General features: G+C 40.8%; 1 protein-coding gene across 3 annotated transcripts in view; it reads right to left on the reverse strand.

Annotated features, from left to right (window-relative positions):
• Nucleotides 1-13031: 13031 nt before the first annotated feature.
• The window catches only part of LOC149187085 (3'-5' exonuclease domain-containing protein / K homology domain-containing protein / KH domain-containing protein), a 290743-nt gene continuing 289001 nt past the window's right edge, over nt 13032-14773 (reverse strand). For 2 of the 3 annotated variants that reach the window (XM_089411278.1, XM_089411280.1), the window contains exon 10: nt 14056-14550. In XM_089411278.1, coding sequence (XP_089267404.1) covers nt 14482-14550 — 69 coding nt within the window. In that variant the 3' untranslated portion in view covers nt 14056-14481. Of the gene's footprint in view, nt 13487-14055; nt 14551-14773 lie in introns of those variants that run through there. The other variant, XM_089411279.1, reaches the window with a different exon arrangement.

Here is a 14773-nt window from a genome sequence, read left to right on the forward strand (position 1 = left end):
ACCTTGCAAGCATATCTTTATAAATTCCAAGACCATGCCAACCATATATATCATATGTTGAACGTATATCATATTCACCAAATGCACCTTAGTGAAGACATCATATGCGTCATTTACATCCTAGTCAAGGGATTGTCATTGTGTATTTGTATTCATAAATATAGACATGATTGCCCCATTAAGTGAGTGTTCACTGCTTTTGCATATCAAAGACTGATCATGTAAATGAGGCAAAAGTATGGGTATAAGAATATTGTCTGAAGATCAAGACCATTAGTATAATAAAAAAAACCTTAAAATTTTATATAAAGTGCATGCATAAGTACATTATAACAATGTATGAATTCTTATAATGCCATGTGCTGAAATAAAAACCATAAAGTTGTGCAACAATGTCATGTCAATGCTCCTTATTTCTTCAGGGGAACCCACCTACTAAAACTTTGAATTTTAGTTATTTTAGGAGCATCATTTTGAAGTCTTTTTTAGGAGTCATGAAGAGGTGCCGCAACTTGCACAGTTTTTTAAATAAAAGTGGCTCCAACATTTGGCGACTTCACAGGGAGGGTTGTATATATAAGCCAGAAATCATAATTTCTAGAATCATTAGGTAGAAAAAGAACTTGGAGTAGTGAGTGATGATAGGCAAGTTGTCATACAGGGAGAATAAGCATTGGATGTGAGAAAGTGGGATATAACATCACCTGTCATGTTTTTATGCAGAAAAAATGATGAGGAAATGCCAAGTTGAGTAGCATCATATTCTTTTGAACCAATAAATAGTTATTACTCTTTCCTACTCTGTAATAGATATAGATGATAAGAAGTTATTAGCACAAAATTAAGTAGCTTTTATCAATCTTACTAGAAATGGCCCTGAGTCAAGCAGAGAACAGAACTGTACTTAATGATAAATAGTAGACAGAGGAAAGAAAAATGGAAAAAGTAAAAGAAATATGTCACCATCTGAATGTGGGCTGAGGAGTTGCACCATGGAATCAAACATCAAAGCCTAGAGTAGGTACCTTCCAAAATTAAACGCTTGCCTGTGTATGGTGGAGTGAGGCCGGGATGGGATCACATTATTTGTTTTAAGAAAGCAACAAACCCTTCATGATAGGCTGGTTTGACATAGTCACGATACGGCCAAAAAAATGTGTGGTTTGGGGCTGCAAGTGCGGGTTAGTATTGCTTATGACCTGACACGATGTATAGAGTATAACTTAAAACATGTATGAATGAGACATAATGTTGGATAGCCGGTTGGCCAGTGGGGATTGGGCCACGCTCTCTCTTCCAACCACGGCTGACGTTTGTATTCTGTTAGAGTCGGTCTAGTAGCCCTCCATCAGCGATCAAAGCTCTTTGCATTTGCATAAGTAGGTGTCTCATCAGTGTCAATTTTTGCATTCCAATAGGCATGCCATAACCCTGATGGAGGAGCTGGTGTCTTTGTCCCCCTCTTGGCATTGCTGGATCAAAGTCATTTCAGTCCTTAATCTCTTTCAAGCTTGTCTTGTCTTGTCTTGAGGTCAAATTCCTAGGTATAGGGTTCTGGTCAAGTTTGTCTTCAAGGTCATGTCTCTGAAGGTCAATAAGTGCTTAGCAAGCCAGAGGGATGATTTTCAAAGTGTTTCTTCGAAATTTTTTATCTTGTACAGTTAAATTTCACCTTGGATTTAAAAACCCTGTTTTTAAAGCCAAGGTCATTTTTCAAATTTTTGTAAAAAATGGTAAAATTTCAAAAAGCTTCCAAGGACAACATGTAACCTTGGCTCCCTTGCCAAGATCCCTCAGATGATATCCCTGCAAAAAGTATCGAGCAAAAGCATTAAATGAGTCAATTTCAGGACAAAGGAAACCAAAATGATCAATTTTATAAAGTGTCAAAGAAAAACATTATAAAGTGGGTTTGGGCATGAAATTATTTCAAATCAAAGCTATAAAGGCCCAATCTCCCTCCATCGAACCCTCATTGTGCATCCAAGTTACTTGCAAGAGTGATTGAGTGAAAGTTTGAGCGAATTTGGGAGCTGGACAGGCGCGCGACCCGACAGACTAGGCGCGCGACCCGTCAGCAGCGTTCCGACAGTGTAATTTTTCAACGGGCGCGACCCGTCAGTGGCGCGCGACCCGTCAGCGCCCTCCTTACCAAACCGACTGCAAATTTATCCAAGGACCCTCCGAAATAGCCAAGTTGCCTAAGGTAGGCTCTCCAACTTAAGAACGGTTGCTTGTTATGGTCAATGGGAATCTTAATTGCATTTTTTAAAGGATTTCCATGTGCAAGAGAGAAGCTCCATGTCGCTGCATTTTAAATTTGTAAAATATGCCTAGGGTTTTATGCTGTTTGAAAGGTATTCCCCTTGTAATCATTTTCCCCATTTCCCATGTCATTTTCCTTATCTTTCTATATAAATTTCCCTTTTAAATTTGTAAAGAAAAATCCAAACCCTACCCCTCTTCCCTAAAAAATGAAAAATTAAGCCCAAACCCTATCTCTCATTACCCATGTAAACAATGTATATAATGATGCATATGCAATGATTTTTGCAATGTTTTTCCCTTAAATCCCTGTTTTATATATTTATTCCCATTTTCCCTTTAAAAGTGTCCCTCCCCTAACATTCCCTTCATGCTCCTTGTCCCCTTTGAAACAGCATACAAATCAGCATTTTACAAAGCAGAAACAGCAGTACATTTTGGCCACTCTGCTCCTTAAACAATGTCAGAAACCGAAACCTATGAGCAGAGTGATGACCAGGCATCAGCTTCAGAGATTGAGATACAGAGGAGGCCTCATAAGGGTGGAAAGGGTGGTCATCATAGGCGAGAGGAGCCCACCTCTTTGACAGATTTACAAGCTTGTCCTATGGCAGTCTCATGTTTCCAGTACATGTCTTGCTATGAGTTTTGTGAGAGGATCTCTCGGATTCAGCACCACAGAGAGTTGGCTCGCCTGTTTGTTTTACACTTGCATGATGGACATGTCAACCTTGCCGGGGTAGACTTTACATTGACACCCGAGGTGATTTCACAGGCCACAGGGATACCTAATGTTGGAGAGGTATGGAATAAGCGCAAGGTGTTGGACAGTGTTCATTTTGAGCCTTTCATTAGACCAGCACTCATGAAACACTTGACAGGAGTGTTTCCCTTCAGATTTCTCAGGAGTGAGTATGCTCCCATGATGAGGCTCATCATGCTCTATTTTACCTGTGAGGGCAAATTTTCACAGGTATATTCATAACATATTCGCCTCTTGATGCACTTCACCCGAGTGAGGATGATGAACATCCCTGTTTTCTTCTATCAGAACATTGAGAGGATGGTCTCCATGATGCAGAGGTGGAGCCCGGCACAGCAGTACAGGAGCCTTTACCATTATGGTTTGATTCAGCTAGTAGTATTACATCAGTTGGCTCAGCAGGGCATCTCATGGGAGGAGTTCGTCTCTCGTGAGCTTTTCACAGCACCACCGCCACATCCTGAGGTTATTCACGAGGAGGGAGGACCATCACAGCAGCATGACATCCCCGTCACTAGACATGTCAGCTCTTCACCTTTGGTTACTTATCAGAGAGGCCAAAGGGCCTTATTTGCAGCAGCTCGGCGAGTACTTTCTCCACAGCATGTGGAAGGGGTCTCGCCTTCTTCATCGGCTCAGCGAGTGTTATCTCCACATCAGGTGGAAGGGGCCTCGCTTTCTTCAGCAGCACAGGTACTAGGGAGGGGCAAACAGCGCAAGATTGATGAGGGACCATCAGGTGTTCCGGATATAGAGCTTATTGATCTTGATGTCAGTTCTCCTAGCCGAGAGTCAAAGGAGATCATTCAGCACCTTAGAGCTGAAAATGATGCCTTGCAAAGGAGATTAGAGGGGGCACAATGGACAATCTCATACCTGGAGCAGCGCAACAAGCAGTTGGAGGATGAACAAGCTCTTGATGAGTTGTGGAGGATTCGTAGTGACCGCAATTTGAACCGGAGAAGACTCGGTGATCTATTGCCTTTTGAGCGAGAGTCCATGCTCATCCGGGTCAATGCATACTTGGAGAGGCTGTTGGCTAAGGCCAACCAAGAGAAGAAATTGTTGAGGAACATGAAGAACCATTATTGGGCGAGAATGCACGTGTGCAAGGCAAAGATGAAAATGTTCCAAAGGCGGTTGGCCAAGGCACAAAAAAGGAGAAAGAGGCCCGATCCCCTCCATATCTTGGCCGAGGCTTCATTGAAGGACCAAGGCACTAAATAGCCTAGCCACAGCACAAATCCCAAAAAATTTTGAGCATTTTGGGTAAATTTTGTTTTTTTTTAGGCAATTACAGGTTTTCTCCATTAACGGGTCTCACCCCCCGCGCGACCCTTCATCATGGCAACTCCATTTTGCAAAAACTCAACATTTCCAGATTTGTCATGAGAAGTTACATATGCTCATCAATGGACTTGAGATTTTATGAAGTTTTGGGCCTCCAGAAAGTCAGAAAACAAGCAAAAAATGACTTTCTGCCACATTTTTGAGACACAGAAAGCAGTCTTGGGAGATTGCAATTTTGGAGGGGCAAATGACCACCAAATTCAGAAATTCCAGTTGGGTTGGAAAGTAGACTCACAGACCTTTCCAACAAGCCTACTCTTGCTCAATTTGGACACCTGGAAGTGCCCCAGAGGCGCGCGACCCGTCAGGCAGAGGCGCGCGACCCGTCAGGCAAACTTCTCCAGATTTCAGTGTACAGCTCAGAAAAACGCAGTTTGACCTTGTTTGACTTTTTGGGGTGGATTATTAACCTATTTGATGTAATTAATGTACTTTTATGACACTTTTACTCTTATGTACCTCTTCTAGAAGATTCATTCATGTAAAAGGTGAAAATTAAATGAATGAATTGGTTTCCTAGTTTATAGAGGCAAGTTGTTTTGACTACTTAGTTTGTAGTGCTTAGTTTAGAAGTGGTTGAAACAGCTCCTAGGATAGTGAGCTCGACCCATGGAGGCAGGGAAAGAGGTTAGATGATCTATATTATGTACTTTCTTGCTCATTTTCATGGTTGGACTCTTGAGGGAGAAGCTCTTATTGTAATACTCACTATATCTCTGCAATTTTTGGCAAAGGAAGACCAGGGTTTTGCAGTCCTTTTTGGGATTCTTGTGGTTACATGTGTTGATGGTGTGTTTCTCTATGTACTTGTAAGTGTGTTATGTGAATCATTTCCTTTCTTTTCCTTCTGCACATTAAACAAACGAAGTGTTAAAGTAAGAATTCATGACTATCATGCTCTGCTTTTAAGTTTGTTTAATTTCAATGTTTTCTACTGTTTAAGGAGAATTCAAAGTTAATGTTTGCTCTCCTTAGCTCCTCACCTGTCATTCCTGACCATCCACCTCAATCAAAGGCATCAATACTGTCTCCTACCTCGCCCCAAAGAACCCCCTGCAGAAACTGTGTCCAATCCCCGCACCCAAAATTGCCATCCCCTCAATTTGCCACCAAAAACCCTAAAAACCCCAAATCAACCCTTTTGATCAGTTTACTAGCCTAAAATCAGTGTTACCCTATTGGTCATCTCATCCATTGAAGATCTCACCGAGATAGACCGGAGAGAGCCCTCTCCCGCCCCGTAGGGCTAGCTACGAGGTGAAGTGGTTTGATGTTGCCTTGAGGTTTACCTTTCTCAGCCTGAGGTGAAATTTCAAGCGCTAACATACTGGCGACCATACTAGGGAGAACAAATTGTTTGTTGATTGATGTGTTGCTTTCATAAGTCTTAGACGGAGCCTGAAGTTATGCCAGGTAGCCTTCGAAACGCTTTTGCTTTGCATTAGCGGAAGTAGATAAACGCTGCTTCAGTCAATCTCCGTGAGCTTGTGAATACAACACTTCATTTGTATTTTACCCCAGTACATGTATCAAGTTCAGATCTGATTGTTGATAGTGGACAACGATCAGACACTTGAAAGGCTGAAATCATTCACTTGGCGACTCCTTTCACTGAAGAATCCAGCGATCAGTGCTTCATGGTGACTTCACTGCAGAGAGATCAGTAGCTGTGAAATGGATCAAATCACAAGAAGATATGCTCTCTTAAGCCGAGATCACATCCCTGGTTTTCCAAATAAAATTCCGAAGGTAGATTGGTCAAGGAATTTGCCTATATTTAATGATGATGGTAAGAAGGATGCTGCTTTACATCTAGTTAGATTTCACATGCATATTCGCAAGTTGAAGGTTGTTTTTCCTGAAGATTGCTTGATGAAGATATTCTTGGCCACTCTAGAAGGTAAAGCCCAATCATGGTATGAAAGTTTGCCGCCTGCCTGTATTTACTGTTTAAAGGATTTTCATGCCTTGTTTATTGAAAGATATCAAGCATCATATCCATCATTAAATTTAGTTCAAGACTGTTGCAAGCATGCCTATAGTTTTATTGAAAGCCTTGAGAAGTTTTATGAAGATGATAATTTTATGGACGTTGAGATCATGGAGGCTCTGTATGAGAATCCATTTCAGCAGCATAAAGAAAACTTAGAGAATTCCCATCAAGATGATCAGGACATTTTGCAGCAGAATCAAGATCAGCAGGTTGAAGATAATATGGCTGAAAATGATGAAAGGGAGAATGACATTTCAGATCTGCCCACAGAAGACAACAACATGCAAGTAAGTCCAATGCTGATTGTAGATTGTGATAATGACCAGTCAGCGACTCCAGGTTCTGTTGAAATCATTTGGAATGTAGAAGACACAGTAATTCATACTGTTAGTCCATCATTAGAACACAACCTTCATGAAGAAGCAATCCAGTCAGTTCATGAACAACAGAATGAGATCTTTGTGCAAGTGATGAATCTCCTTTCAATAACTCAGTAATAAATGATAGTTTGAGTGCCCTATCATATGAAGATAATTACTGTTTAAGCAGAAGAAAACAAAAGGCATTGTCTCCTTTGTCTGAAGAGGAGATAGATCAGCTCTTGAAAGGTCTTGTTACAGCCCAAGCTACAGCAGATTTGCAGTGCACACATAGTCAGGAAAGTGTTGGGGGAAACTCTTCCTCTGTTGAAAAACATGACTGTCTTGTAGATCAACAAACAGATAATGTTTTTCTTCACAAAGATGATAAGGATGTCATGTTCGATAATCTTGAAGACTGTTTGTTGTTTAAGAATGAAATAGATCATGAAGTTGAGGAATATATGCCCGAAATCCTCATGGTCAAGGAACCTACAGCTAATGCTCAGATGGCAGATTTGTGCATTTCTATTCCTCAGAAATCAATTGTCCTTTCAGATCAGAGTGGAGTGAATACTCGTATTTTTACATTTGGATCTCCAGATAAGCCAATGCTTCAGGATTATCAAGACCCCTTCAGCATTCTTCTGCAAGCATTAGAAAGGATAAATATTGTCTGGTTTATTGTTATAAGCATTGGTTTCAGTGATTGTGTTGAGTTGCCTACAGGTTTAGCATTCTACCCGCTCGACGAGAGTAAAAGCAGAAATATGCTACGCAGCCATCTGTTGGATTGGTTGCATTGGAAGGCCCATTATACATGATTGTATATATTATATCAGTATGCAGGTGGTTGTCATCATGATTTCAAATCTTGATGGACTGCTGCCCTTCAATAAGCTTTGTAAGTTCTTGTTTTAGTTAAGTCAGTCATGAGTCATTTGTGAGTCAGTTTTCAGTCATGTAGGTTTCATAATTGTGTCGGCTTGAGTCAGGTTTCAGTCAATTGTCAAAGTCAATAAAGTTGTCCAAATTTGGGTCACATGTGTAAATATTGACTCCATTGCCCAATGATGATAAAGCACTGGTCTGCTCTCTCAGAGGTCTAAGGTTCTTGGTACCTCCAAGGAGCTACCATCCCCATTGGAGCCAATGTTAGAGTCGGTCTAGTAGCCCTCCATCAGCGATCAAAGCTCTTTGCATTTGCATAAGTAGGTGTCTCATCAGTGTCAATTTTTGCATTCCATTAGGCATGCCATAACCCTGATGGAGGAGCTGGTGTCTTTGTCCCCCTCTTGGCATTGCTGGATCAAAGTCATTTCAGTCCTTAATCTCTTTCAAGCTTGTCTTGTCTTGTCTTGAGGTCAAATTCCTAGGTATAGGGTTCTGGTCAAGTTTGTCTTCAAGGTCATGTTTTTGAAGGTCAATAAGTGCTCAGCAAGCCAGAGGGATGATTTTCAAAGTGTTTCTTCGAAAATTTCTATCTTGTACAGTTAAATTTCACCTTGGATTTAAAAACCCTGTTTTTAAAGCCAAGGTCATTTTTCAAATTTTTGTAAAAAATGGTAAAATTTCAAAAAGCTTCCAAGGACAGCATGTAACCTTGGCTCCCTTGCCAAGATCCCTCAGATGATATCCCTGCAAAAAGTATCGAGCAAAAGCATTAAATGAGTCAATTTCAGGACAAAGGAAACCAAAATGATCAATTTTATAAAGTGTCAAAGAAAAACATTATAAAGTGGGTTTGGGCATGAAATTATTTCAAATCAAAGCTATAAAGGCCCAATCTCCCTCCATCGAACCCTCATTGTGCATCCAAGTTACTTGCAAGAGTGATTGAGTGAAAGTTTGAGCGAATTTGGGAGCTGGACAGGCGCGACCCGTCAGCAGCGTTCCGGCAGTGTAATTTTTCAACGGGCGCGACCCGTCAGCGCCCTCCTTACCAAACCGACTGCAAATTTATCCAAGGACCCTCCGAAATCGCCAAGTTGCCTAAGGTAGGCTCTCCAACTTAAGAATGGTTGCTTGTTATGGTCAATGGGAATCTTAATTGCATTTTTTAAAGGATCTCCATGTGCAAAAGAGAAGCTCCATGTTGCTGCATTTTAAATTTGTAAAATATGCCTAGGGTTTTATGCTGTTTGAAAGGTATTCCCCTTGTAATCATTTTCCCCATTTCCCATGTCATTTTCCTTATCTTTCTATATAAATTTCCCTTTTAAATTTGTAAAGAAAAATCCAAACCCTACCCCTCTTCCCTAAAAAATGAAAAATTAAGCCCAAACCCTATCTCTCATTACCCATGTAAACAATGTATATAATGATGCATATGCAATGATTTTTGCAATGTTTTTCCCTTAAATCAGTGTTTTATATATTTATTCCCATTTTCCCTTTAAAAGTGTCCCTCCCCTAACATTCCCTTCATGCTCCTTGTCCCCTTTGAAATAGCATACAAATCAGCATTTTACAAAGCAGAAACAACAGTACATTTTGGCCACTCTGCTCCTTAAACAATGTCAGAAACCGAAACCTATGAGTAGAGTGATGACCAGGCATCAGCTTCAGAGATTGAGATACAGAGGAGGCCTCATAAGGGTGGAAAGTGTGGTCATCATAGGCGAGAGGAGCCCACCTCTTTGACAGATTTACAAGCTTGTCCTATGGCAGTCTCATGTTTCCAGTACATGTCTTGCTATGAGTTTTGTGAGAGGATCTCTCGGATTCAGCACCACAGAGAGTTGGCTCACCTGTTTGTTTTACACTTGCATGATGGACATGTCAACCTTGCCGGGGTAGACTTTACATTGACACCCGAGGTGATTTCACAAGCCACAGGGATACCTAATGTTGGAGAGGTATGGAATAAGCGCAAGGTGTTGGACAGTGTTCATTTTGAGCCTTTCGTTAGACCAGCACTCATGAGACACTTGACAAGAGTGTTTCCCTTCAGATTTCTCAGGAGTGAGTATGCTCCCATGATGAGGCTCATCATGCTCTATTTTACCTGTGAGGGCAGATTTTCACAGGTATATTCATACCATATTCGCCTCTTGATGCACTTCACCCGAGTGAGGATGATGAACATCCCTGTTTTCTTCTATCAGAACATTGAGAGGATGGTCTCCATGATGCAGAGGAGGAGCCCGGCACAGCAGTACAGGAGCCTTTACCATTATGGTTTGATTCAGCTAGTAGTATTACATCAGTTGGCTCAGCAGGGCATCTCATGGGAGGAGTTCATCTCTCGTGAGCTTTTCACAGCACCACCGCCACATCCTGAGGTTATTCACGAGGAGGGAGGACCATCACAGCAGCATGACATCCCCGTCACTAGACATGTCAACTCTTCACCTTTGGTTACTTATCAGAGAGGCCAGAGGGCCTTATTTGCAGCAGCTCGGCGAGTACTTTCTCCACAGCATGTGGAAGGGGTCTCGCCTTCTTCATCAGCTCAGCGAGTGTTATCTCCACATCAGGTGGAAGGGGCCTCGCTTTCTTCAGCAGCACAGGTACCAGGGAGGGGCAAACAACCCAAGATTGATGAGGGACCATCAGGTGTTCCGGATATAGAGCTTATTGATCTTGATGTCAGTTCTCCTAGCCGAGAGTCAAAGGAGATCATTCAGCACCTTAGAGCTGAAAATGATGCCTTGCAAAGGAGATTAGAGGGGGCACAATGGACAATCTCATACCTGGAGCAGCGCAACAAGCAGTTGGAGGATGAACAAGCTCTTGATGAGTTGTGGAGGATTCGTAGTGACCGCAATTTGAACCGGAGAAGACCCGGTGATCTATTGCCTTTTGAGCGAGAGTCCATGCTCATCCGGGTCAATGCACACTTGGAGAGGCTGTTGGCTAAGGCCAACCAAGAGAAAAAATTGCTGAGGAACATGAAGAACCATTATTGGGCGAGAATGCACGTGTGCAAGGCAAAGATGAAAATGTTCCAAAGGCGGTTGGCCAAGGCACAAAAAAGGAGAAAGAGGCCCGATCCCCTCCATATCTTGGCCGAGGCTTCATTGAAGAACCAAGGCACTAAATAGCCTAGCCACAGCACAAATCCCAAAAAATTTTGAGCATTTTGGGTAAATTTTGTTTTTTTTTAGGCAATTACAGGTTTTCTCCATTAACGAGTCTCACCCCCCGCGCGACCCTTCATCATGGCAACTCCATTTTGCAAAAACTCAACATTTCCAGATTTGTCATGAGAAGTTACATATGCTCATCAATGGACTTGAGATTTTATGAAGTTTTGGGCCTCCAGAAAGTCAAAAAACAAGCAAAAAATGACTTTCTGCCACATTTTTGAGACACAGAAAGCAGTCTTGGGAGATTGCAATTTTGGAGGGGCAAATGACCACCAAATTCAGAAATTCCAGTTGGGTTGGAAAGTAGACTCACAGACCTTTCCAACAAGCCTACTCTTGCTCAATTTGGACACCTGGAAGTGCCCCAAAAGTGGTCCCAAAGGCGCGCGACCCGTCAGACAGAGGCATGCGACCCGTCAGGCAAACTTCTCCAGATTTCAATGTACAGCTCAAAAAAACGCAGTTTGACCCTGTTTGACTTTTTGGGGTGGATTATTATCCTATTTGATGTAATTAATGTACTTTTATGACACTTTTACTCTTATGTACCTCTTCTAGAAGATTCATTCATGTAAAAGGTGAAAATTAAATGAATGAATTGGTTTCCTAGTTTATAGAGGCAAGTTGTTTTGACTGCTTAGTTTGTAGTGTTTAGTTTAGAAGTGGTTGAAACAGCTCCTAGGATAGTGAGCTCGACCCATGGAGGCAGGGAAAGAGGTTAGATGATCTATATTATGTACTTTCTTGCTCATTTTCATGGTTGGACTCTTGAGGGAGAAGCTCTTATTGTAATACTCACTGTATCTCTGCAATTTTTGGCAAAGGAAGACCAGGGTTTTGCAGTCCTTTTTGGGATTCTTGTGGTTACATGTGTTGATGGTGTGTTTCTCTATGTACTTGTAAGTGTGTTATGTGAATCATTTCCTTTCTTTTCCTTCTGCACATTAAACAAACAAAGTGTTAAAGTAAGAATTCATGACTGTCATGCTCTGCTTTTAAGTTTGTTTAATTTCAATGTTTTCTACTGTTTAAGGAGAATTCAAGGTTAATGTTTGCTCTCCTTAGCTCCTCACCTGTCATTCTTGACCATCCACCTCAATCAAAGGCATCAATACTGTCTCCTACCTCGCCCCAAAGAACCCCCTGCAGAAACTGTGTCCAATCCTCGCACCCAAAATTGCCATCCCCTCAATTTGCCACCAAAAACCCTAAAAACCCCAAATCAACCCTTTTGATCAGTTTACTAGCCTAAAATCAGTGTTACCCTATTGGTCATCTCATCCATTGAAGATCTCACCGAGATAGACCAGAGAGAGCCCTCTCCCGCCCCGTAGGGCTAGCTACGAGGCGAAGTGGTTTGATGTTGCCTTGAGGTTTACCTTTCTCAGCCTGAGGTGAAATTTCAAGCGCTAACATATTCTTTAATCAATGAGCAATATAATTTTTTAAATCCATATGGAATGTGATGTAAACATAACAAAATAAAGGAACCAGGATAACATAATGACTTGCAGCAAACTGATATCATTTCTTACCCTGGTTGAGGTCCAGTATGACCTGTGTCTATGGTATATGTATATAGAGCATGGGCCGCAGGCAGAGTAGGGTGCAGGCTGGTGGCAATAGAATCCACTGGCGTATTGGAGGGGGAATAAAGTGTACCAGTGAGGTTTCTACCTGCATTATGGAGTGGACAGAATCCTGCTTTGAATAGCTAGCATGCAGGAGTATGGACCCAAGCACTTATAAATTTCTGAAAGGTAGAAAAACCTTAAATTTTGACCTGGACCAAAAGAAAAAGGGTGTCTTATAAGAAAAATTGAATCATATTTCAAACTCCCTACTTTAGCTTGGTGATATTCTAAATTTCATTGACACTTCACTTTTAGATTGTTGTACAGCACTGACTAACCACTTGGTTTAAAATTCTCTATAATAGATCAATACAAATCCAATCCCTTAAGTTACAATTAGAGCACTTTCTGCAAGGATGACCCAATCTTAAATGCGAGTGGACAGGCTCCATTAAAAATAAAAGGGAAAGTATAAATTGTGTTAAGAAGTGAACTGTAACGTGGCTATGCTTAAGAGCACCATGCCCAATTTTTTTCTGGAAATAAGAGAGATTTCACTAGGATTCATGGACAAGCATACGTATACGAACAGACAAAAATACACATGCATTACCCAAGATTCAATGATGAAGGGTATGAAAACAAGGTTCCAATATGACTGAAGGATGCCTCCCAATTTTCAGGGATGGGGACAACAAAAAAATTATTAAAATATTAAAACATCAGGATTTCCGAAGTACAGATATTATGTTTGAAAGATATAAAACATTACAATGCATGGACACAAACTTCAGATAAATAGGATCTCCTGTCGGGTAACTTTTTTTAAGTGACATTTATTTAGAATAGACACAACAAAGCCCGAATGGTTTTGGAAGGCCTAAACATCCTTGGTATGCTTGGGCTGTACCTCGATCCTATTATGTACATAGACATAAATACCCAGTATTTGAGAATTTCCTTCAGTCCAATGTGACAGCATTCTCTGGCATCCCAAGTTCTCAAAACAGTCTGGAACACACATGAACGTAGACGGACACACATCTGCTATTCAAATACCAAACTACTGATCAACCTCGATTAGGTAACATCTGCAAACATACTATAATAGTTAGAACTTAGGATACCAAAGTAAAGCGTCCATGAGTCATTGATCTCTACAAGGAGGTAAGGCAAGATGGTTTGACATCTCTCCTTTCTATATAAAGGAGAGGTGAGGCACACATGTTCATAAATAAAAAGATTCGACAAAACCATCTCTAGCGTACAATCGAAAAATTCCATAGTCCATTTAGTTTGAGATACACCTATATGTATTGTGAATAAATCAATGCTTTGTTGTTTAATCCAAGAACCCTGTGGAAAACATTTTGGACTAAAACATGGTCAATTGACCAGACCATCTACAACAGTCGATTACCAGGTGCAGTAACAACAGAAAGAAACCTCTTTGTTACAACACTATTCAATATTCACCTTCCCAGGCAGGCAATGATATCCATATCATAAAAATAGCAAAGATATCCATGTCATGTAATGCTCAAAAAAACCCTGAAAGATATTATAAAAGAAATTACAAGAAATCCTGTTGCTAAACTATAAAATCACAATCGTAAAGTGCTTGACAATACACAAGTATATTCTAGGGAAAGCTTCAAAATTAATAAGACTAATTCATATATTGCTAGTTATGTTTTAAAGAAATCGGTCTAAATTAACAGTTTACATGAAATACAGAAGACCCACTTCAGACAAATAAACAGAACAAAACAACCCACTTCACATAGGCAAGGAAAAGACAGCTGTAAGGGATCGGCTGCTTCAGTTGTCCTGTCAAAACTAGATAGGCAGACAAAAGGAAGCTGTAAGAGATGGCCTGCTCCAGTTGTCCTGCCAAAACTAATGACAATAATGTACAAGCAACCGTGGATAAATGCCATGGGGCATATCCTGATAGAAGTTTGGAAGAATATGCTACAAATAGTCTTTAGGGTTGGCCTCAACGCTTTACCGTTGCAGCCATGCTTTCTACAATTACTGGCATATGTATGCTCCTAAAAAATGTACAACTGCAAGGAAGGCAATATCAAAGCATCTTTCCCCGGATGATTGCTGCTGCTTTCTGAACCTCTTTCGCAGCTCCAATAATAAATATCTATAGCCAAACCAGTCTATCAGATAAAAATTTATAGCATTTCAGAAGTCCTTAGATTCAAATAATACAATGAAAGTTCTAATGAATTAACAAGACAAAACATTATATTCACATAACTAATATCAAGTAGGTGGAAGATCAGTCATAAAACGGCTTCAGAGTATCTGAATGAATCAGGAAAAGAACAAAGAGGCAGTTAGAGATGAAAAAGGAGCCATATTCC

This window comes from Pinus tabuliformis, chromosome 3_1 (genome assembly GCF_031772625.1).
Source record: "Pinus tabuliformis cultivar Carrire ecotype Pingquan chromosome 3_1, CPIR1, whole genome shotgun sequence".
NCBI classification, from domain to species: domain Eukaryota; kingdom Viridiplantae; phylum Streptophyta; class Pinopsida; order Pinales; family Pinaceae; genus Pinus; species Pinus tabuliformis.